Raw genomic sequence first — 25,343 nt, forward strand, 5'->3', positions numbered from 1 at the left:
TCAAAAAGAATTACCAGGGAATTTTTGCAAACCGGGGTCAGGTTTTCTTTAAAAATATTTTTAGATTGCTAAAAGTTAACGTCATTCAGATTGTTAAAAGTTAACGTATGAAACTAATCTGCATTCCATTTTTAATAATTTCATCGAAATTGAATTGTAAAATTAAGTGCAGAAATTTGAAAAGATTTGCAATTTTTTTTCATGAATATAAAAAAAAAAGTATATAAAGAAATCTGTCAAAGATTAAAAACAGTATATTACGTTGCAATGTTGACTGAATTAAATAATTATTAAAATCTAAGGATTTTTTAGTTGAGTAGATTTAAATTTTTACGTAACAATCTGCTTATCCTTAAGAAATAAAAATAATAGCGTAACAATCTAAACTTTAAAAAAGAATTTTTTTCAAAAAAAAATTTTTTTTTTCATCAAAAAACCCCAATAAACCCCAGGTTTTTGATGAAAAACCTAGGTGGGCTAGAATTTTTTAAACCCTGTTCCTTACAAATCTGTTGAAATTTTAGTACAATTATGAATTTTAATAAATGTTGACCTTTCTATGAATTTACAGTTACTTATTACACATTGAAATATTATACGGATTTATTTAATTCTTCAAGATTTTAGGAAATAGTTTTCGATTCGGAATCTAGTTCAAAAATGTTTTCTGATACTTCTTTTCTTAGCATTTTACTTAATTCCTATAAGCTGATGCATTACCAGTAGAACTGAATTTCTGGAATTCTGTCAATTTTGAAGGTTAGTGTGGGTCTTCTACTTAGGTATCTTAAAACTGCCCCCGCCCCCAAAAAAGCACTATTTCTTCCATGTACACTATTCTTTTCTTTCTGAATGCTTCCTTCTCCTCACAGAGTATCATTCTAGGCAAAGGGCAGAATATATTAATAAAAGAACCAATATATTAATGAAATGACTTGCCTTCTTCCCCTTGTCTGTAGTCCCCCCTCCTCACATACACATTAATTTTTGTCTCTCTAAATTGCTTCACCCTCAATGCATAGTCTAATTCTAAGAGACAAAAAAACAACATTTTGTTTTAAAAAATTGAACTGAGAAATTGTTCCTATCAACCTTCGTGATGCTGAAAAATTAAGGACTTTAAAAATCTTGAAACCAAAATTAAGGACTTTTAAGGACCTTGGGAATCCTGCTCACATATTGGATGAGTTTAAAAGTTTCAGTATACCTTAGAGCTCTTTTTCTGTTGTTTGTCTTCAATCACTTCATTGACCATATCCATTTTTGGTGGAGGAATGATGGTTTCTCGAAATGGTACAATTGGTGCAGAAACATTGAAATTAATTTTAGCAAATCTAAATAATACAAATAAAAAATAATGATACATTAATAAATTAGAATTTGGTATGAAACATTTGAAAACTATAACCTTGCCATAGATTATTTAGCAAAAGTTAATGTTTGTCTATTTAATTTTTCTTTAGAAAAAGGAATAAGGATAAGTTAGTAATACAAACAACATTTAGAACTGTGTTTGTAAAGTTACTAAAAAATATGTACAGACAAATTTAACTTTTTCTTTCGTCAGTCAACATTATTATTAAAGTAATTGGCTTGCAAGAACAACAATAGCAAAATGCGGAGTGGAAAGTGCATCCCCGGAGCACATTCTAGCTTGTCTTAACATTTCTAAGGAGACTTTCGCAACGGACCCTTTGCTTGCCTTGGATTTTTTGAGAGTGTATGGACTCATGGATAATGTCTAGCTGCTGCTAGACAGTGAGGGGATTAGTCACACACACACAATAGCTTATTTTCTTTACTATATGATTTTTTTTCCATCCAACAATTTTTTAAAAAGTATTACGAACTTAAGGAAACCAAGTTTCTCTAGTCTGTTTAAACTATCATCTTTCTCATTCTTCCATTTTATTGCAGGTGAAATATTTTAATTTATGAGTAAGAATCATTACATTTTTGCTACAAATAATCAAAAAAAAATTTCCATGAACAATTTTTCAATAGTATGCTTATTTCTGTAGTTTGCACCATACAATGAATTTAGAAAGGGAAAGAAAAAATTTCAAAGTTAATATTGGAGTGAAAAAAAGCAAGGGAATTGAGAAATATGGAACATTATGGAATATTTTTAAAATAATATTTCAAAAGAAAAGCAAAATATAAATTATTATAAAGTTCTAAGCAGAGTGTAAGATTAACAACACTGAAATATCATACTAATTTAACAAAACATACTTTATGATAAGCTGCCTATTTTTGTACTTTCAAATAAATACTTTATAATACATTAAATAATATTTCTGCATATTTTTTGACAAATATAGTAACAGTGAATGTTTTTAAGAACTCTCAACTTTAGATACTTAAAAATTTCTCATATTTCCCTTACAGTATGAAGTAATTGTTGTTGTTTTTTTTAAAGTCTTATTTATGTTTCCCACAAGAAAAAAAAATTTAAGCCTAGAAGTTCAAAATTTAAATTAATAAAAAAATACATAAACTATTATTGTGTAAATTTTATACATAAGTAATTATCAACTATTATCATCAACTATATATTAGAGATGTCTAAGTATTTTTCAAGCTTATAACTTATTATGAATCAGTATCTTTTTAAGCATAGAGAAATATTTTTTACACTATTCACTTAAGAAAATTAAGCATTAATTAATGAAATTAATTAAAAGAAAGTATGACATTTATTTAAAAAAACTTAGCTTCACAAAAATAAGCACTTGATTATCTGTTTACAAAATTCTATTAGTTTCTTTCAAAAACTGCAAACAAATCTATCTTTGAAGAATAATTATTCAAAAACAATAACATTAGGATACTTTTTTATAAGTAGTGTTATATGTAGCAGCAAGATCACAATCTAAATACAACCTCTTTTATAATCTACAATGCTTGATAATATTTAAAAAAAAATACTTTAACTTTTCAGAGTAAGTCTGTATATCTCACTGAAACTGCCTCTAAATTCCATAACGTAGTTAGATCAAGGCAAGAGGATGTTTTTTTTCTCGTCTTTTTTAATATTTTAAAAAAGATTATTAGCCATTAATTGGAAAAAAAATAAATCAGAGAAGAGCAGAAAAGGCGTAATTTTTTGGAAAACATTTAATATACTTACCAGCAACCTGGAAAATTTTAAACTGTCATTTAAATTGGAAAACTCACTGCTTTACCTTTCCAATTTAAAAGAAAAATGATTTCCGTTAAAAAAGAAATAATAACAAGGAGTTTTGATATATAAAGCAATTTTTTCAAATAATAAGTTAAAATTATGGGGGAGACCAAAAACCACATGGATTGACTGTGTGGTAAAAGATCTCAAGCCATGGGATCGCAAACAAATCTCAAATAGATGGAGGAACCTAGTATCTGATCGAGCTAGATGGAAATGACTAGTTGTGACGGCCATGGTTTGTATTAGACTGTCATGCTGATGGAAGAAGAAGTAAGTTAAAAGTAATTTTTAAAATTAAAAGCCTAAAAAAACAATAACATTAAGCAAATTTAAATTATAAATTTAAATTATAAATTTAAATTATTTTTCAACATTTTTAAAAAGAAATTTTACAGAATAAGAATTTTTCACTGCATGGATAAAAATAAATTTATTCTAGAGGCTGATATTAAAACTAAACTTCAGTTTCAGAAAAAAAGTTAGATTATGAACTATAAACTAAGTAATTGATGGAGAAACTTTAATTCAAAATAAAATATATTGAAATTAAAATGAACAAGCTCAAACATCTCATTAAATTTATTTTTCAAGAATACCTTTCCTTTAAATCATCGACACAGCGTTGGAGGTGAACTTCTCCAGATGATACAAGCACATGTTCACCAGTTTCTTGAACAAAGACTTGAACACAAGGATCAGCTTGATTTAAGAGGCGCAGTCCTTTAACAAGGTCAGGCATTTCTCCTAACATTTAAATTAGAAATTGAAATTTTAAATATTTCTCATTATTGAATCTCATTACGCAAGTTAAAAAAAGATCTTTAATATCTTTTCTTATCATAGAAAAAAAGAAATATTACACTGGGGAACAAATTTTTGTTGGATAATTGGGGTGTGGAGAATTCAAATCTAAAATTAGTTTTGTTCCAAAAGCTAAACAAATTTTTTAGATGACAATTTTAGTCTATTTTTTTTTGTCAAAATATACAGTTATAAAAACGTTTTATAATACAGAGGGTAGCGTAAATGTTGCGAAAAACATCTAGGAGAGTAAGGGCACATCATCAGGATTAAAATTGCATAGGAACCCATGCCCAGAAATGATGTTGTATATGGCTAGAGGGAGTTCCTTATTAAGACTAGTTTAATGTGTTCTTACTACCATAGAAGTTTGTTGCAACATTTATGCGACCCACTATTATATATAACATTCCTAAGCTTGTACATTTTAACTAAAAATGGACTAGAAATGTCATTTAAAAAAATTTGAAGCTTCGAAAGAGAAACTGATTACAGATTTGAAATCAGCAATACAAAAATATCTAAGGTCTGTTAAAAAATCTCACACAACAGAAAACAAATAAATAAATAAATAATTGTTCCCCAGTGTTATTCTTACAAAAAATAATTTACTTCATAAAAATTATTCATAACCAAATCATAAACATAAATAAAATATAAAACAAATAAATAATTAAAATAATATTTAATTAAGAAAAAATTCATATATATGTAACTATGTAGTTAAATCATAAAAACTTTTAAAAAATCACATTAACTATATAGAGTTGTCTCAGGTTAATATTGCTCCATTTAATGCTCCACCTCTCATAATTAAGGGGGAAAGACTAATACTTTCCCCAATTTTCTAATAACATTTAATGTTTAGAAAATTTCCTATTGTGAAGAACTCAAATGCAGGTTGACTTTTTGTATTTTGTTAGTTTTTATAACAAAACAAATTTTATAATAAAAGAATAATAAAATATACTATTTTCGATTTTAGAACTATTTTGTTTACAGCAGAAACTCTTAACAGTTTTCAATATAATTTTATCAATACTGAACAACAAATAATAATTTCAAATCAATGCATGTGGCCAGTATTAGTTAGGTAATATTCTTTCCTACCAATACAAGATATAATTGAAATTTGTAATTAAGTAAAGATTTTCTTAATCAAATAATTTTAAAGAAGGATTTCAATAATCTTGAAAAAAGTACTGCTAAAAAGTAATCAATTAAATATCATGTAAAATTTTAAGTAATGAGCTCATCTAAATCCACTTCAGAATTAAAATTTTTAGCACAATTAGTAAACATTGTAAAATAAGAAAGTGAGTAGATATATTCATCAATTAAAAGTGAATACGGAAATAATAATACAGTACCACACTTTTATAAAATATTATTAGTAGTTAGTAAAATTCATCTTGTATGGATTTTTTTTTTCAGTTTGTGACTACTGAAGAGAAAATTTAGAATAACATCCATTCCTATTATATAACAAAATAAATTATTACAAAACAAACATAATTAATTAATAAATGTAACTAAAATCATTCTCATATCAATTCATCAGCTATTTAATTGGAAAAAAAACTATAACAGTGAATGAAGATATTAATTGATTTTTATTGATTTCATACGGAGATGTGTAGGTTCAACAGCAACTCTAACAATTGGAACGGTTGAAGAATGCAAATCAACAAAACTGGGACAAGCAACTGTGCTAGATAAAGTAGCCGATTTTAAAACATGATCTTCCAGTCCTCCAATGCCTAAAACAAAAGAGCAAAAATAAAAGATAAAAGAACAAAAATAAAGAATAGTTAATTTTCTATACATATTTCTTTCTTTTAACAAGCAAAACTAAACTGTATAAAACATATAACAAAGGTTTAGCAATTTTACTTGAAACTCTTTTACAATATTTAAAAAAAAATAATAATAATAAAATAAAACATGATACACTTTCCTGAATTCAAGCTAGATTCATTAATAGAAGCATAACTTGATTAAAATGTATTAAAAATTAAATAGCATCATGATTTTTTAAAACTATGTAGTTGAAACTTCTCAATGGATAATGCAAGCAACCAAAAACTGAATTCTTGAAAGGTTAAACTGCTATTGATCACAATGTTAACTCAGAACTTCTAAAATAGAAAGTGGATCATAAGTTAGAGTCTCATTTATGTAGCATTAAACAAAGAAGCCTTGTAGGTTTTTAGATTGTCTTGCCTTGAAGCTCTTTACGACTAAACGGCGCATGAGACCACAATCTCTGCCATCCATCTACTCTTGTCCTTCGCGATCTCTTTGGCAGCATTATAATTTGGCAAATTAAATTGGTCACCATACTCGGACAAGTTGTTTTCAGACTAGTGCAATGCAGTAAATGAAATTCTAAATAAGATTCAAAATTATATAGACAAAAAATTCATGATGTTATCTGAAACTCACACACCTGAACATGCAAGTGTGCTAAAAAATTATATAAAAATTTTATTACATGGAAAAATAAATTTTAGATAGTTGGCACTAAGAAATGCTGTCCATTTTTATGCAAATGTTATTAACAAAGCCTACTGAAAATTAAATTTACTCTTGTAATCTATACTAAAAAATTTAATTATTGTTTTAACTCACCAATTACATTGCCAGCAGGAACTGATGTAATTTCAATAAGTTCTTTGCCCATTAAAAGATATAAACTTTTCACAGTAGCTAAAGTGATATGTTGTTCTGGATTAAGGTCATGCACTGTAATTTCTTCAGATATAGGATTGTCCTAAAAAGTTAAAAAAAAAAAAATATTGTAAAATAATGAATAGCTAACCCCCTAATTCATTCCACTCTGACATACAGAGTCCATCTAGGATTCTGGGAAATCCAAACAGGTGTTGGTAGGAGAACTGAATTTTTTCTAGAAAAGGCTGTGGGTACTTCTTGAGAAGAAGTCATTGGTGAAATCAAGGAAGATTGGACTTTGTGCTGCCACAAGAATTTGTTTATGACTAAATATTTTTTGTTTGGTGAATAGATATATATTAATATTCTATGAACTCACAAATAGAATTGTATAACACAATTGTATATAAAAACATGTAGTCTTAAAATTCAAATAAATAATTAGATCAGATAAGAGTGATAGAAAAGTTTCACATTTAAAAAAGGTAAAAACGTTTATATATTTTGAATATTTGATCAAAAAATATTTGATTGCAGCATTTTGATTCTATACATATTATTCATTTTGTGTATGAACAAAAGCAATATGAAAAAAAATTAACAAATAATATTTTTCCCTTTATAGAAACTGTTCCTTTGTAGAACAGTAGTGTGCTGTTTGTCTTTACAACATGAATAAGTAAAAAAAAAAAAAAAAAAAAGGGGATNAAAAAAAAAAAAAATGGGGATTTAAATTATTGAATAAAAGTAAAAAAAATTTTTTTTTGGATAAATTGATTTTATTTAAATACAGAAAATAAAATAGCAACAAAATATGCAATAGTATTATAAAATAACAATACAATAAAAAATCATTAGCCTATTTGAATAATATGAATGATTGACATGTTATAGACTTTGACAAGTTACACAAACATAAACATTGAAAAGAAGAAATATCTAATAAAATTTTTATGTTCTACTGGTGTCATATTCTTATAAAAATATAGCCCATCCCCTGTAGAATTCTGATAGGAAAAAAATTAAAAACAGAAAAAATCAGATTAAACTAAAAAAAAAATGATTAAAAATAAAATTAATTAAATAAACAATCAACATACATAACATTTGAATTCTACAGATGAAGAAATAATAGAATTATATAGAAAACAGGTAAAAAAATCCATGCTGCACACATCATAGTAACCAAACTGTTATCAAATTTTCTTATATACTTTTTTTCGGAACATTAAATATCTTTTTGAAGAATTTTGCTTGAAATTAAAAAAAAAAAAAAAAAAATAGAAAATAAATTATTTTAAGGGAGCTGGGAACCATTTTTCTTGCCCACGTTAATTACAAATACCTAAGTGACAAAAAAGCAATAGTTCTGGAAATATTTAAGTAAATCTTAGTTTCAAACTATATTTATTCATTCAATAAATTCAACTACATATATCAAAAGTAAGACTTTTTTTCTCAAATGGCTGATGCGGTTTTAATGTGTTTGCATTTCATTTCGTATCACAAAAAAGGACGACTAATCTGCTGCTTTCGACAAGAAATTTAAACTGAAAGTTTTGAAAAAAGTTGTAAAAATGCTTTTTTATTTTTTAACTAGAACTGATACCTTTACACCTTTTGACTAGTTAAATTCATCAAATTGGCTAATTTTCTAAGCTAAAAAAAGTACAAAGGTACCTTTAAAAATATTGTCACCTTTTTAGCAAACTAAAGTAAATTTCTGGGCAAAAATAAGCAACTTACGGAATTTAAAGCCTTTTCCGGATCATGTTTAGGCCCTAAAACATACAGCTGCTGTCCCTTATGTACAGATCCACTGTAAATACGAGCAAATGCAACAAATGCTGTTTCATTCTCAGCTTCAGATTCCTGCTCTTTTTGATCTAGAAAATTTCAATCAAAAACATAAAACAGTTTAAAATAGCAATTTAAATTTAAAAAACAATGTTGCTGGCGTAAACGAAGTGAATTTCTTTTTTATGAGTTCTGTTATTAAAAGAAATGAAACATTCTGAATAATACTTNAGGCCCTAAAACATACAGCTGCTGTCCCTTATGTACAGATCCACTGTAAATACGAGCAAATGCAACAAATGCTGTTTCATTCTCAGCTTCAGATTCCTGCTCTTTTTGATCTAGAAAATTTCAATCAAAAACATAAAACAGTTAAAAATAGCAATTTAAATTTTAAAAACAATGTTGCTTGTTTAAACGAAATGAAACATTCTGAATAATACTTTTCCGCTTAATATAATGATATATAAAATAAAATATAATATAATATAAAATATACATACACACAATGAAAGCAGGCTCTCTTGGGACAGTTGTCCGTTTACAAGAAGGGCACTCAATTACGAAGTTTAACATATTAATTTGTTTTTAGAATAATTTCAATGACATAGAAACAATTAATCTATAAAAACTATTTACAATGATATTTATTCAAACGTTAAAAATATTTGTTTTCAATACAAAAAGAATATATGAAAAAGTTTATATATATATACATAATTCTAGATGTAGCTACAGAGAAATGAATATGTTTCTCCTATTTACACAGATGTTAACAGCCAAATGNTTATAACAAATAGACTGCGATTACCTGCCGCGAGAAAATTATCGAGTTAATGAGCACATTATATTTTTTAAAGAGACCAAACAAATTTAAAGCGTAAAGAAATTAAGATTTTGCTTATAATTCAGCACACCTCCCTCCATCCCCATGCTCTAAACAACTGCATTTTCATGAAGGGGGCGTTGAAATGTTTTTTGCTCCTTAAGGGGGCGGCAACGTTAAAAAGGTTGAGAATCTATGGTTTATACCCTTAACATCTCTATATCACTTGATAGGAAACATGGTAATAACTACTTGAAGGTGAAAAGATAAAGGATGCACACAAAAAAAATGCATACCAGTAGGGCAGTAGGCCTTATGGAGTTGATTCATTCACAATTGATCATTTATCAAGTGTCTCAATATAATTTTGACTTATATAAACACCTCAAAGACTATATTTTTGATCTCTTTTTTTTTAACCCAGCTATGTTAAATACAGTTTTCAATTTGATTGCAATTTTCAGTAGAGAAGAAGCATTGAGAGCATTTAAGATGCCATTTCAGTTTGAGGTCTCGTAGCCTGTGTCAGCCAGATGAAAGGATCAAAAGATACCGCAGTCAAAAATATTTCACAGGAGCAGTACTACTCTCTCTCCTTTCATTGCAAAGGTAAAAGAAGGTGACAGGATAATGATTAATTCTGTAACAATGAAATAGCTTAATAATATTTTTAGTTGTGGATAGGGCAAAAAAATTTACATGCTTTAAAAATGGTGGAAAGTTGCATTTTTTTTCTTTTGGAATTGAAAGCACATTTTTTTTTCTTCTTCAAATTTGGAAAAATGTTGTCCGGTTTGAAGAGATAGAAAAGAACTTTTCAGGGTAAAAATGACAGCCTGCATCCGTTTACGGGAGTGTACTTTGTAAAGAAAGTACATAATGATTTATTCATAGAAGATTCAAGGAAAACTAAAAAATATGTCAGTATTAAGAGCCCTTCACTTTTTAGCATTGTCCATAACATGAGGTTTTACTGTCTATAATATTGATTATGATAATTTCACTTCCTTCTTTTTTTATTACCAAGTATGAAAATTTACATGATATTTACCTATTTATTTGTAAGCTGAAATTATAAGTATAACTTTTAAATAAAAAGTTGAATTTGAGTCTTTTAAAAAAAATCTAAAATATATTTAATAATCTTAAAACATCTGATACTTTATATCTATTCAATAATTCAATTTCCAAGAAAATGCAATTTAAATGAGATTGAATAAAAGGCTATTTTTTTTCTCTCATAACAGAATAACCATTATGTATCATGTTTATTGCCGACTCAAAATAGCAATGAAATGTAATAAAGATTTTTGCTTTAAATTACCTTGTGGAGAAATATCAGTGCTTTCATTTTCTGAGTTTTCTTTACGCTTTTCGGCATGCCTTTGTCTTGCTGCTTCCCTTCGCAATGCAATTTCCTCAGCTGTAAGAGGCCTTAAAAATAAAATTAAAAAAAAAAACTATTATAACACTAAATCTTATTTACCAATACCAAAGATTTATTCAATATTTCAACATTCAATCATTAAATGAAATAGAAATTTTTCTTTTAATATTCCTACAAAGGGAAACCCAAAAAATGTTCATAAATAGCAATGCAATAGAAAATTAATTTTATTATACACATAAATAAAAAAAGCCAATGAAATACAATTATCAGATAATGTCTAGTTTAAAAATACAAGTTCTACTAATAAGATGATAATAAAAGACATCAAAAATTCATTAATATAAAATTTTGGTGAAATATTACATAAATCACTTAAAATTGTGCTTTTTAAATATCAAGAAATACTCAGAAAAGTATTTTGAAACTTTAGAAATGTCTAAGTCATACTATTTCTCATGCATATCAGTACAATTTAAAGCTTTTTGAGCAGGGGTTTCCAACTTACATGAGGCCGGGGGCCGCAATTAAAAACACCAGTCAAATGGTGGGCCGCAACTTTATCGAAATTTTATATAGGACTCTTTTATGTTTGAAGGAACATTAAATATTACTGTCAGATTTTTATCAAGTTGTAGATAACAAAAGTATTGAATTACAAATAATAATAAATATTTTCTTTGATGCAAAACCTGAGAAATAAAGTTTTTTTTTGCACCATTGGTATGATAAATTTCGCAGAAATGAAGAAATTAGGTTTTTTTTAACGAAAGAAAAGTATTTTAAGCTCATATAGATTTTTTACGAAAATTGCCCGCAAAAAAGTGACAACTAATATATTTTAATTTGCGGGCCACAAAATAAGGCTTTTCGGGTTGGATGCGGCCCGCAGGCCGCCAGTTGGTAACCACTGTTTTAGAGGCTAGAGGGACCAGTAATAAATAACGAACGAGAAAGAATGTTTTTAAACACCACAAACCAAAAAAATACAGCGATCAGCTTGTAACTTAATCATGTTGATTATCATATGAAATAACTACACAAATTTTATAGACCTAACTTAAATATTCATGGAAATATGGACATTTTCATAAAAAAAAAAAAAAATTTTTTTTTGACTTACGTTTTCTTATTATAACAGCAGAAATATTCAATAAAATTAAATTTTTAGAGTAATTTTTAATTAATAAAAAAAATATTTTTAAATTTTAAAAAAAATTCCTTAAAAATTGCACAAGATATGAATATTTAAAGTGATCCTTTCATACAGTGCCTGTGGGGCAAACATTTAGATTTTCTTTTCCTCATAATTTTGTTTAGAATTGTATTTATGAACTTATGAAAAAAGTCCAATTTGAATACCATGAAAATGTAAAAAGTTTTTCGCAAATTTCTAAGTAGTTTTTAAATTTTTTTTTATTGAAAACTCTAAATGATAAGTGGTCTTCCATAAATATCATTTTGTATCATTAAAAAAAACTCATAACAAATGATAATACTCTAAAATGATAGGATTAGGAAATAATGAGATGGGATTAGGAAATAAAACCTAATTTAGTAGAGTGCGATACTATATAATGCTGATGCCAATTTTAATAAATCTTGTTTAATAGTACAAAATTAAATTCCTAATTAAAACCCCTAAGCATTCACAGTTTTTTTTCCAAATTTACAAAAACTACCAAGAAAATTTCTAAAAAGAAGTTCTTTAAGAAAATTCTTAAATTTTCAAGATATTCAAATCGGACTTCTTTCCTAGGTTATTAAATACAATTCTAAACAAAATTATGAAAATATTACTTTGAATACTCATATCTTGAGCAATTTTTAAGGTATTTTCTTCAAATTTTAAAAAAAATGTTTATCATTAATTAAAAATTACTCTAAAATTTTTTTTAGCTTTAATTAATATTTCTGCATTATAGTAAGAAAACATGAGTCAAAAAATTTGTGTTTTATAAAAATATCCATATCTTAATGAATATTTAAGCTACGTTTGTGAAATTTTATGCAGTTATTTCACATAACAATCAACATAATTGACAGCAGTTACAAGCTAACAGCTGTATTTGTTGGCATGGGAGGGACCAAAAGCATTTTTTTGTTACTAATTTATTGTTGGTCCCTCAAACCTCTAAAAGCTTTATGAGAAATTGCATGACTTAAACACTTCTAAAGTTTTAAAATTTTTCTCAAGCATTTCTTGGGAAATATGAAAAAAAGAGTTAGTTTAGAAGTGTTTCCATTATTTTGTCCAACTCCTGCGTATAAATGTAATCAAAATAAGTTTTACAATATAAATAACTATACGATTCATCATTAACTGCAAAATATTGAGTAAGTGGTATAGAGTTGTGTATGTGGAAGAAAATGTAATACAAAGTCTCTGACTTTGTGTTATAGAGTCTTAAAGTTACTGATTAACGAGACAATATTTACAACACTTTTAACTTTAGACATTTTCTTAAAAAAATTTGAATGGGTCAAATATTATCGGGTGAAAATTACTTATAAATCTTCAAACAGCAAAAAATAGTTCGTATTAGATTATACGCTTTTAAAATATGTTTTTATGATTGAAAAAACAATCTTTAAAGGACAAAAAACACTATTTTCAGATAAGTTCAAAAATTTCAGTATTAGTTAAGTCTTAAGTATGCTAAACATTCAATTCGATCATCTTTACATAAAAAAATAAAAAAGAACAAATATATAAATAAATTAAATTGAGAATAAGTTACCCATAATTAAAAAGGAGCCATAAAATCTTAATAAAGCATAAAAAACTGTCATTAAAAAATTATATAAATAAGTAAATAATAATTACTATATAAACTAAAAAGGTATAAGCAACAAGGTCTTTAAAACTGTATATAGTAATCACAGTTCTTTTCACAATATTAGAAAGTATTCAGTTTTTATAACAGTATTTCTTTCTATCTTTTTTTTTCTTTATGGATTCATGAAAAAAAAAACATTTTTTTTTTCAAATCAAAAACTAGCTTTAAATTTCATTATAAACTGTTATATTCGTATGCAAAATTTAATTTCAAAATTTAATTTCTAATTTTAAAAAATCAACCTTTGTCTATTTTCAGGCAACATTTTCCTTTCCACTGGAAACATTTTTGAAACACATATAATAACAGGAGCATTTTCAGAAGATGAGCATTTCATGAAATCTGACAAAATATAAACAAATAAATGTTAAGTCATTTATACATCAACAAATGAAATAATGAAAAATAATTTATGATATAATACAAGTTTTATCAGTGTTAAAGTTAAATAAAGCTTGTGTCACGCGTAGGTAGGGTTCACACCAGCATACCGACAGCTGTCGTCAAATGTTCTACAAATTTCACTGAAATCAAATGCATAAGCAACATATTTATCGTCTTGAAATATGATTAGAAATTACAAAACATTAATAACTACACAAAAATTTCTATAGAATTCCATGCATTTAAAAAAACTTTGTTGTACTAATTTTATTGTTCTACGCTATGGTATGGAAATCAAATGTGTTGTATTCAAATGGAATAACTGAAAGAGTAAGGGAACAAAATTTTTTTAATTTAAATATTGAAATTTCAAATTTACAAACTGTGCAGTGCTTTGCATTTATGTACTCGCAGTCTAATTGTTCATCAATACAATAATTTTTTCTTTTAGAGTTGACTTTATTTAATATTAGATAATTTTTAGATAATTAATTATTAATATAATATTTTGTTTGCCCTCATTTTCTCTATTTTCCTCATTTATTTATTTGGTCTCAGCATTTTAATTTCTATGTTGAATCTATTTAGTAATATTATTTTAGATTTTTTCACTTAAATTAAGTAAATACTGATCTTCAAGTATTATAAGGTAATGAACTTAATTACTTTCAAGGTATTATCGATGACAATAAATAATTTTTGATGAGTACAATGACACGAATTATGTAATTGTGATGATCAATTTTTTTCTGTAATTTTTCTACCATATTAAGTTTTCAGACCACTAAATGAATATTTAAGTAGTTCTATTGGACAACTAAATTTTAATTGCTGACATGAACGCTACACGTAGGCAAATAAATTTCTTGTCATTATTTACATTTTATTGAACCATGCATTAAATAGATAATATTAGAAGCAACATAAATAAAATGTTTTTATTTATGCAACCTATATAATAGAATTATTTGTAGCAGGGAAGCGCAATATTGCCAAGGGCTGAATGCAAAATTAAATATAAAACTTATTTTCTTATTTTCAGGTGATATTTTCTTTTACAAAAGCAGAATTTTTGAAACTCATATATTACTATAACACGAACATTCTCAGGTGAAGAATATTTCATAAAATCTAAGTGTAAAAAAAATATGCTATAGTTATTTTTATATTTACGTATGAAAAATTTAAGAAAATAATTTAATATCAATTTTAGAGTTTTTATTAGTGTTACATGAAATTCAAATTCCTTCCTACCACAAGTATGCAAATAAATTCTTTTTTATCATTGTTTGCATTTAACTTCGCAAACATCAGATGGTTAGATAAATATAATTTTTACTTTCATTGGTTACAAATTTTCGAAGGAAAAAACCTCCTCAGTCAATGCATTAACTTTGAAAACTACTGGTGTTTAGGACCCAAAACTTCTAAATTTATTCTAAAATCAGAACATAAAAATAAAAAGCATGGTAATTCAGTATATGTTACCACCAGTAATATTAATCCTAATGAAATATGAATCGCTAATAAAGAAAATAATGAAACCAGAATTTTTATAAGAATTGCAAAAATATTAACCTTCAATATTTAGTTTTTCTGATCCTTACAGATGCAGTAATTAGTTATCATAGTTTAATAACATTTGAAAATGACAAATTATACAGTAGGACATGACTTTTAGACATGAGTTAGATATGAAAATTAATTTTCATAATGAAATTTGATAGGGAGTTTAATAAAATTTGTTAGGCGTTCCCAATTTATTTCAATTACAGAATCTTAATTCATTGACTTTTTTTTAGCATGACCCTGAATTTATAAATAAAGTTTACAAGCAGTTATTTTATTTATTTACAAAGTAAGACAAATAATTATTTTGAAAGCATTTAATGGAAATAATAAAAAATAATCATTATTTTATCAATGATAGTCTTAAAATTTGGGTTTGTGTTAGACATGTGAACTTTCAGACCTGGAGAGGAATCTATTATAGTTTTAAATTTGTTTTTAGTGTATGCATAAGCTTAAGATAAATAAAATAATTTGAATTTTGATTTTTGTTGAAATAAAAACAAAAAACTGTCTTAAAAATTGACAATGACTTTCAAGAAAACATATTTTTCTATTTTGGAATTTAGAAAATTTTCAATTTTCTTATTTTGAATTAAAAAGTTCAATGAAGAATACTATGCATATTATGCTAATAATTATTCAATATATTGTTATAAATAAAAAAAATTCTTTTTTCTTTTAAATTTTACTCTTTTTTTTTTCTTCTTTGGCAGCAGTGAAATATCAAATAATTAATTAATCAAAATTTGATGTAAATCTAATCACTGGTTTCAAAAGTCATCGCTTCCCTTGAAAAAAGTCCAACTCTCAGAGCCTTCATGTCTCTTCCATAGAACTTTAGGTTTCCGTGAAACACCTTTTGGCAACCACTGACTTACGGTCCTGAGTGTGGTAAGAAATGAGTATAATTCACTCCATTAAGATAATTTGAATTTAAATTATATTATAAATTAGTTAACAATTTGGTATACTGAGAGTATGTCTATACATTAGTAAATTTAAAAATAAAAATAAGAAACAAATCAAACCAAAATCTTGATTTAAAAAAATTCTTTTTTACCTGTTTTTAATTTCTGTGTCTCAATTGGTAAAGCATCAAACTTAACAGCACTTGAGCACATAAGACCCTCAATTTTATCTTCACTCAATTCAAATGGACTTGGAACAAATTCACACACCATCGCTACAAGATAGATTTCAGAGTGAGATAAGATTTTTGTTCATCATCAAGATTTTTTAATTGAACAGAAGATTTTTGTTCATTCATTGTATCTAATATATAATTATTTGCATTGTAGATCTTAGATTTTGAGATTTAATGCTCTTCTATGTTATTAAGGATTTAGTGATGTATTGCTTCATTAACATTAATTTAATTTTATTTTTGTTCATTACATTTAGTTTTACATTAAATAAGTTTATAAAAGTTGAATAGATGTTAAAAAATAAATTCTGATTAGAATAAAAAATTTTATAAAATGTTAAAAATATCTTTCAGTTGACTGTTGTTGTTTTGAAACCCTAAAATGGTCCATCTAAATTTGAATCAAATTCAGATAACAATCCAAAAAGGCCTCTAAGAGAAGCGGTCATAAGAGGGGCAAACTGTAGACTCCAAAGTAAAACTGGAAAAGCTTACAATGTAAACAAACCTGAACATTCCTGTACTTAGTCCTCAACCAAAAAATCTCCTGCCTTTGCACATAGAAGACACCCCACAAAGTACACAAGTGTCCCCTGACAAAATGTGATATACAATTTTGCTGGCTATGGCCCTCAAAAAATAAAGAATAACCAGGGTGATGTCCTGAATACTAGTCATGTACTAGATAGGCATTCCACAAAGTCTTAAAAAACAAGGTGAGTAGCCAAATTATTCAACAAAAAAAGCACCTTTTAAGCCCTCTAAAAAAATATCATAACTAGGCAGGGTTGGAAAGTTTTTGACTATTGATGGTTTTACCAGGTTTTAACTGTCATGCCCCCCCCCTACNAATTTGTTAGGCGTTCCCAATTTATTTCAATTACAGAATCTTAATTCATTGACTTTTTTTTAGCATGACCCTGAATTTATAAATAAAGTTTACAAGCAGTTATTTTATTTATTTACAAAGTAAGACAAATAATTATTTTGAAAACATTTAATGGAAAGAATAAAAAATAATAATCATTTTATCAATGATAGTCTTAAAATTTGGGTTTATGTTAGACATGTAAACTTTCAGACCTGGAGAGGAATCTAGTCTAGTTGGAATTTAGAAATTTTTCAATTTTCTTATTTTGAATTAAAAAGTTCAATGAAGAATACTATGCATATTATGTTAATAATTATTCAATATATTATCAATAAAAAAAGTTTCCTTTCTTTGGCATAAGTAAATTTTAAATAATTAATGAATCACGATTGGACTTAAATCTAATCACTGGTTTAAAAAGTCATCGCTTCCATTGAAAAAAGTCCTAACTCTCAGAACCGTCAGGTGTCTTCCACAGAACTTTAGGGTTCCGCAAAACACCTTTTGGCAACCACTGGCTTGTGGTACTGAGTGTGGAAAGAAATCTCAAAAGTTCGCACTTGAGTATAATTCACTCTATTAAGATAATTTGAATTTAAATTATATTACAAATTAGTTAACAATTCGGTATACTGAGAGTATGTCTATATATTTGTAAATTTAAAAATAAAAATAAGAAATAAATCAAACCAAGATCTTGATTTGAAAAAAAATTTTTTACCTGTTTTTAATTTCTGTGTCTCAATTGGTAAAGCATCAAACTTAACAGCACTTGAGCACATAAGACCCTCAATTTTATCTTCACTCAATTCAAATGGACTTGGAACAAAATCACACACCATCGCTACAATATATATTTCAGAATGAGATAAGATTTTTGTTCATCATCAAGATTTTTTAATTGAACAGAAGATTTTTGATCATTCATTATACCTAATACTATATAATTATTTGCATTGTAGATCTCAGATTTTAGGATTTAATGTTCTTCCATGTCATTTAGAGCTTAGTGATGTATTGCTTCATTAACCTTAATTTAATTTTATTTTTGTTCATTACATTTAGTTTTACATTAAATAAGTTCATAAAAGTTGAATTGATGTTAAAAAATAAATTCTGATTAGAATAAAAAATTTTTATAAAATTTTAAAAATGTCTTTAAGTTGACTGTTGTTGTTTTGAAACCCTAAAATGGTCCATCTAAATTTGAATCATATTCAGACAACAATTCAAAAAGGCCTCTAAGAGAAGTGGTCATAAGAGAGCCAAACTGGAGAGACTCCAAAGTAAAACTGGAAAAGCTTACAATGTAAACAAACCTGAACATCCCTGTACTTAGTCCTCAACCAAAAAATCTCCTGCCCTTGCACATAGAAGACATCCCACAAAGTACACAAGTGTCTCCTGAGAAAATGTGATATACAAGTTTGCTGGCTATGGCACTCAAAAAATAAAGCATAACCAGGGTGATTTCCTGAATGCTAGTCATGTACTAGATAGGCATTCCACAAAGTCTTAAAAACAAGGTGCGTAGCCAAATTATTCAACAAAAAATAAGCACTTTTCAAGCACTCAAATAACATTTTTAAGCACTTTAAAAGAATATCATAACTAGGCAGGGTTGGAAAGTTTTTGACAATTGATGGTTTTACCTGGTTTTTAAAAAAAAAAAAATAAATAAAAATTTGGTATTGCTTTAGACAATTGTCAAAAATCATGAAATTTAGAATCATGTAAAACGAATGGCGTTTTCATACACTAGGGACTGACAATATGCTAAAATAGATTGGGGTTAAGCTAATTGTGAAAACGTTGAATAAAACAATGTGAACTGTGTCTTTTTGCATAATTCGTGGCGAAAATCAACATTGTCAGGGAAAAATCTCATTTTGAAAAAGGGAAAATTAAGCACTTTTTAAAAACAACCAATGAAAAAAAACACCTTTAAGTTCTTTCAAAAAAACGAAAATCGAAAATAAGCAACTTTAAGCACTTTTTAAAAATGCTACCACCCTGTTAAATGAATTTCTTTTCTTTTTTTGCACTTGAAGAACAACAGTGCAAATCATATCTAACTGGGTATTCTCTAAAGCAAAGAGAATTTCCTATCTCATTGCTACTAATATTAACATAAGAGGGGAACTTTAGGTAGTTAATCAAATAAATACTGTAAACTCATAACAAATCATTACTAATAATTTAACATATAACAATAACAAAACTTGCTTGGAAGCATTTTATTATCAGATCAATGTATGGAACATACAAACCTAATACTGCTTCTGCTAAAGTAAGCCATTGTCCAAAAATAGCTTTAAGAGGAATTTTCGGATCTTTGTGGTTTGCATCTCTTGGTGCAATTGTCAAATTTAAAGACTTTGTTATTTTTTCTATCATAGCTTTATCCCTGAAACAGAAATTATTATTAAATAAGTTTTTTAATAAAAACTTAATTGTTTTTTTTTTAAATATAAAGGAAAAATTATTGCCTAGTCTATAAAGATGTACTACTAACAGTCCTTTGTATTTATTTATATCCTATGCAATGGACTTTGGTAAAAATAACAGAGATTAGCTTCTTAGATTGTAAAAGTAGCCTTATAGATAAGTGTATGTAACTAATGATAGAAAATAATTAATTATAAAATTAGTTCGAAAAACTTTTTTATTAAATGTCCTAAGAAGGATAATTCTATGAATTTCTTTGTTTTTGTTGATATACAGCTTTCTCTTCCGAAAAAAAAAATTTCGATTCCAAAAATCTCTTATTAGACCTGTCTTAATGCATAATTCAGAAACCTGGTTTATAACTATAATTGGAAAATACAAAATAGCGGTTTCTGGCAGAAAGGTTTTCAGAAGCATTGTTGGGGGAGTAAAAAAAGTTATCATAAGACGTTTTAACTTCGACATTTATTGAATTTTTAAGGAATCTGATATCATTAAGAGTATTAAAAACAAAAACAAACAAAAAATGGGTTTATCATAATGTCATAATGGATTAAAAAGATCCACCAAAGAAACTTGTGTCAAAGTTCTCAAATAGTCAAAAGGAGAAAGGCCAAAGAAACAGAGGCTTGACTCTGTGGAATTAGATTATAAAGCGATTGGTAGAAAAGACCAGCAGTCGAGGTTAAAAAAAATAAAGATTGTCTTGGAAGAATCTTCAGCAGAGTGCTTTGGCCACCCAGAGCCATCATGCTAAATATAATCATGAGTTAGAAAAATTAAATAAATAGGAGTTACTATAGCTGGAAGCAAAACTGCTTAATAAATAGAACTTAAAGATAGAACTTCAGAATAATCAATTTACATAGTTAGAAGATTTTATATAAGATATTACAATATATAAGTACAACTATAAGATATTTTTAATAACAATTTACAGTGAAAGTATAAAAATAAGCTTAAAAATGGTTAAAATAAGATGAAAACCAAGAAAATCACCTTTGAATCAAAACTGCTTCATAGACAGACCATATATTTTCTAATATAAACTGTACAAATAATGGCTTCTTTGCTTTAGTCTGAAAAATTAAACAAAGCTTAACTGAAAATAAATTGAAATGTTTTTTACAAAATAAAGCACTTTTCAATTTATAAATTAACTTGATTTGATACTTGAATAAACAATAAAGCAATTTGAAGAGACACAAACAACAAATACAGTTTTATGTGTATTTTATGTGCATAGTTGATGATTTAAGAGTTTTTCTATTTAAGAATTTGTGAATCTGAAACATATCTAATCCCAAATCAGACAATTTATGTTACGTGAAAGAGTATTTTAGTTGTTTAATTGAAAAAAAAACTTTAAAAAAATTTAGATGATACAGCATTTATAATAGTTTGATGAGTCATGAACTTTTAAGTTAATATGTAAACTGAACAATTTGTAAAAAATAAAATCTTTACAGGAATACCTCATAAATTCTGGTTCTATCATGCATTGAAATTATTTTAAATTAATATAATGTAATACACATAAAATTATAACAAGATAATTCAAATAAATTACCTGAGCTCCTTTCATAATTTGTTTAGTTTTGGAGTTGTAATAAAAGTCACCCCAAAGAGTTTTCTTCAAAACCTTTTCCCTGGCACCCAACTTTGTGGAATATATTTTTGCAAAGTGTGATACTCTAAACAAACAAATCAAAAGTAAAAATTTAGATAAGACGAAAAATGTAGAATTAATAAAAATACTAACAGAACTTGACTTTATTATTTTGTCGTAATATAAATTTCATACTGTTTAATAGTAATGATAATTTTATATCTTTTTTCCTGTTTTTTATTCAAAATAATTTCCTAATGGTACATGTTTCGCTAAGAAAATGTTTTCCGAAAAAAAGTTAAATAAATAAAACTAGAACTCATTTATAAGAATGAAGAAACTAAGGCAGCTTGTTCAGTAAAACCTAAGTTTTAAGAAATTATTTTAGACAAAAGCTATAATGAGATAAGGTGAAATATCTAAATTCCGCAATTTTAATCTAATGAAAAAACACCCTCTTGATTTTCAATTTTTTTGTTTCGAAAATGATAACATTTAACAAGAGAACAGAAGAAAAAAAATAATTTGGGTCAAGAAATTTTGTTTTTGTCCCTCTATATTAAAAAATAGTATGGACCATCTCCATTGTTTAGGATGTTCAGCTTAATGTTACATTTTGATTTACTCTGCTAAAACAATAAGATTTTTANAACCTTTTCCCTGGCACCCAACTTTGTGGAATACATTTTTGCAAAGTGTGATACTCTAAACAAACAAATCAAAATTAAAAAATTAGATAAGATGAAAAATGTAGCAATTAATAAAAATACTAACAGATCTTGACTTTATTATTTTGTCATAATATAAATTTCATACTGTAGTAATGATAATTTTGTTTTTATATCTTTTTTCCTGATTTTTTTTCTTCAAAATAATTTCCTAATGGTGCGTGTTTCACTAAGAAAATGTTTTCCGAAAAAAAAGTTAAAATAAATAAAATTAGAACTCATTTATAAGAATGAAGAAACTAAGGCAGCTTGTTCAGTGAAACCCAAGTTTTCAGAAATTATTATAGACAAAAGCTTTAATGAGATAAGGTGAAATATCTAAATTCTGCAATTTTAATCTAATAAAAAACACCCTCGTGATTTTCGATTTTTTTATTTTAAAAATGATAACATTTAACAAGAGCACAGAAGGAAAAAAATTATTTGGGTCAAGAAATTTTGTTTTTGTCTCTCTATATTAAAAAATAGTATGGACCATCTCCATTGTTTAGGATGTTCAGCTTAATGTTACATTTTGATTTACTCTGCTAAAACAATAAGATTTTTAAAAAAATAAGATTTAAATAAATAAGATTTTAAAAAATAAGATTTTAAACAATAAGATTTAAATGTTATTGTTATATTTTGTTAACAAGTAAAATTACATCTCATTTATTCTTTTTTATTGTATCACACATTCTGGATTTTTAACTTTAAATAATATTTTTTTCAAGTACAATTGACAATTTTTCATATCCAGGAATCTTTTCATGTCATTATGATTAACATATTAACAAAACAGGCTATCATAAAGTTACAATAACTATATATCCTATTAACAACTTTTTTTAATTACTTATTTCTCAACACCAATAAAAATTTGTTATGAAAAATTTTAATCAAACACTAAAAAATTTGTTCACAAAAGAGAGAGTGATCTCTCATGTTTCAAATCTTTAAGAAAAGAAACAATCAGAAACTTCAAGAATTTTTAAACTACAATCTAAATAGAGGAATTAACACCAATCCTTTGCTAGAATTTTTCAATTAATTTGAGATTGTTTCAAAATTGACAAAGTCACGATTTTTTAAAACATGAAATGACATAAAACATTCAGCCACCCTATTTAGGTATTAGTTACAGTTCCTGATAACACTCTAAAGACTGTGTTCTTATATAAAAGTTGAGAGTTTCATAATTCTTAAATAAAAGTATTTTACCTAAATCCCCAACCATCTAATGCACTTGCAAAAACAACATTTCCTTGTTCAGGTGAAAAATAGACTTTAGAATCATCTGAATCATCTAAGCCACTGCTCCAATCAAAAGTCTACGAGAGAAAGGGATCACATTAGTTATAAAATTGCCTTAGTACATAATTTAATTACGAATGTATGTTATAAAAGAATATCAAAGTAATTAGAAAGGCACATTTAGAACAGGTATACAAGCATGTAGTAGTACATTTTGAGATTACTGTACCATCTTATAAACTCCTAAAAATGTCTTTTGAAGTTTCAAAAGTGGAATTAAAAAGGAAATTTAAGGTGGAAGGTACTAATTTAAAATAACTGAAGATCTTCTTTTTATAAGTAAATTTATTGATTGCTTGATAAACAAAATCATATGTAATAAATTGCATTCATTAAAAGTAGTTGAAAACTAAGATTCATTGCTAAAGACATTTGTTAATGCTAGATTCATTTACTTTTTCGAATTTCAATCACTTTACATAAAAATTTAACAGTGCCCAAATAATATAGATGGCATTGTAATTAACACTGAATGTAATTAATACATTACTGTTAATACAGATTACATTGTAGGTGACAAAATTGAAAAAATGTATTACAATGGTGGCAAGTTAAATAAAAGAGGCCTTAAGAGGTCGCTCATCTCTCGACCAAACTCAACTGTTGAAGAGGTTAGAGATCAGGTGGCAAAAATATCTAAATATACTGTTTTTCCCTTTTATTTAATTTTCATAAATAAACTAATGGTGGATATTTACTCTGTTTGACAGTATCATTCAAAGCAAGTAAAGTACAAGGCTGTCATCCAATCAAAATTATAGATACAAAGCGTGTGGTATTTTAAATTCTGTATGAATTTTTTCTGACATTATCATACCAATACGATTCTGAAACTAGCCGTTTTTGAAAGGTATTACAATTATAAACAGTTGTCTGTTCTAAGATTTGTAATAAATAATTTTGTTTTTGAGCAATATACATTTAAAAGAATTTTTTTAGCATCAACAAAATTGGTTTTCATCAGTTAAAACTCAAATAAAATTAAATTTTAAAAAAATAAAAACTGGCTAATATATAATTTTAAATTTCTTAGTCAAAACCACAAATTGCATTATTTTATTGCCTTAAAGTTTTGAAAAAAAATTCATAGAACTTCAAAAACCTGTTAAATGCTATTTCTCCAAATCTAATAAAATGACCTATTTTTGAAAAGTATCGTTCTGTAGAATCTCTTAAAGTTTCATTAAATACACAAAAATGATTAACAAATTTGATTACATTATAGTATTTATTGCATAATTCAATTACTACTATTCAATAAAAATGCATTATAATTAATTTTTAACATCTTTAAGACTTTGCCACCAACAGGAATACGAATTTAATATTTCATAGCTAGAAAAAAGAAGAAAAAACTACAAAAAAAAGCACCTGTTGACAAGCTTCTACTTTTTCAACTTCTTCCTTTGGTTTCTAAACGTAAAGAAAAGTATGATTCATATTAAAACATTATTTACATATATAACAACTAATATAATTTTTAATTTTTGTTACAAGAATTAAGTTAAAATATGATATTAAAATGAAGCAAAATTAATGGAAAAAATAATTGAAGCTTAACCAAAATATATAATTATGAAATAAATCAAAATTTTGAAGTCATATTTCACAAAAAATTTACTTTGTGATGTTTCACACGAAATTTACAAAATTACTTATAAACATACTATAGAGCAAAATTTTAAAATATAAAAGACTTAATTATTCAATTTGTAAATGAAAACTAGTGTCAAATTGATTGATTGCATGGAATTGTATAACACAAGATCTGGATATGACC

At 26.3% G+C, this 25,343-nt stretch overlaps 1 protein-coding gene across 1 annotated transcript in view; it reads right to left on the reverse strand.

The window, feature by feature from the left end:
- LOC107444843 (elongation factor-like GTPase 1) overlaps window positions 1–25,343 on the reverse strand; it is a 38,893-nt gene that overhangs the window by 5,198 nt on the left and 8,352 nt on the right. Inside the window, exons 8-22 of the mRNA XM_071183747.1 lie at window positions 24,935–24,976; window positions 23,471–23,580; window positions 21,504–21,627; window positions 20,933–21,012; window positions 19,756–19,892; window positions 18,207–18,329; window positions 16,531–16,653; window positions 13,757–13,856; window positions 10,612–10,721; window positions 8,746–8,802; window positions 8,411–8,550; window positions 6,623–6,764; window positions 5,620–5,751; window positions 3,787–3,934; window positions 1,208–1,334 (exon numbers count right to left, since the gene is read on the reverse strand). Coding sequence (XP_071039848.1) covers window positions 1,208–1,334; window positions 3,787–3,934; window positions 5,620–5,751; window positions 6,623–6,764; window positions 8,411–8,550; window positions 8,746–8,802; window positions 10,612–10,721; window positions 13,757–13,856; window positions 16,531–16,653; window positions 18,207–18,329; window positions 19,756–19,892; window positions 20,933–21,012; window positions 21,504–21,627; window positions 23,471–23,580; window positions 24,935–24,976 — 1,695 coding nt within the window. The remainder of the gene's footprint in view (window positions 1–1,207; window positions 1,335–3,786; window positions 3,935–5,619; window positions 5,752–6,622; window positions 6,765–8,410; window positions 8,551–8,745; window positions 8,803–10,611; window positions 10,722–13,756; window positions 13,857–16,530; window positions 16,654–18,206; window positions 18,330–19,755; window positions 19,893–20,932; window positions 21,013–21,503; window positions 21,628–23,470; window positions 23,581–24,934; window positions 24,977–25,343) is intronic.

Source organism: Parasteatoda tepidariorum, chromosome 7 (assembly GCF_043381705.1).
Source record: "Parasteatoda tepidariorum isolate YZ-2023 chromosome 7, CAS_Ptep_4.0, whole genome shotgun sequence".
Taxonomy (NCBI): Eukaryota; Metazoa; Arthropoda; class Arachnida; order Araneae; family Theridiidae; genus Parasteatoda; species Parasteatoda tepidariorum.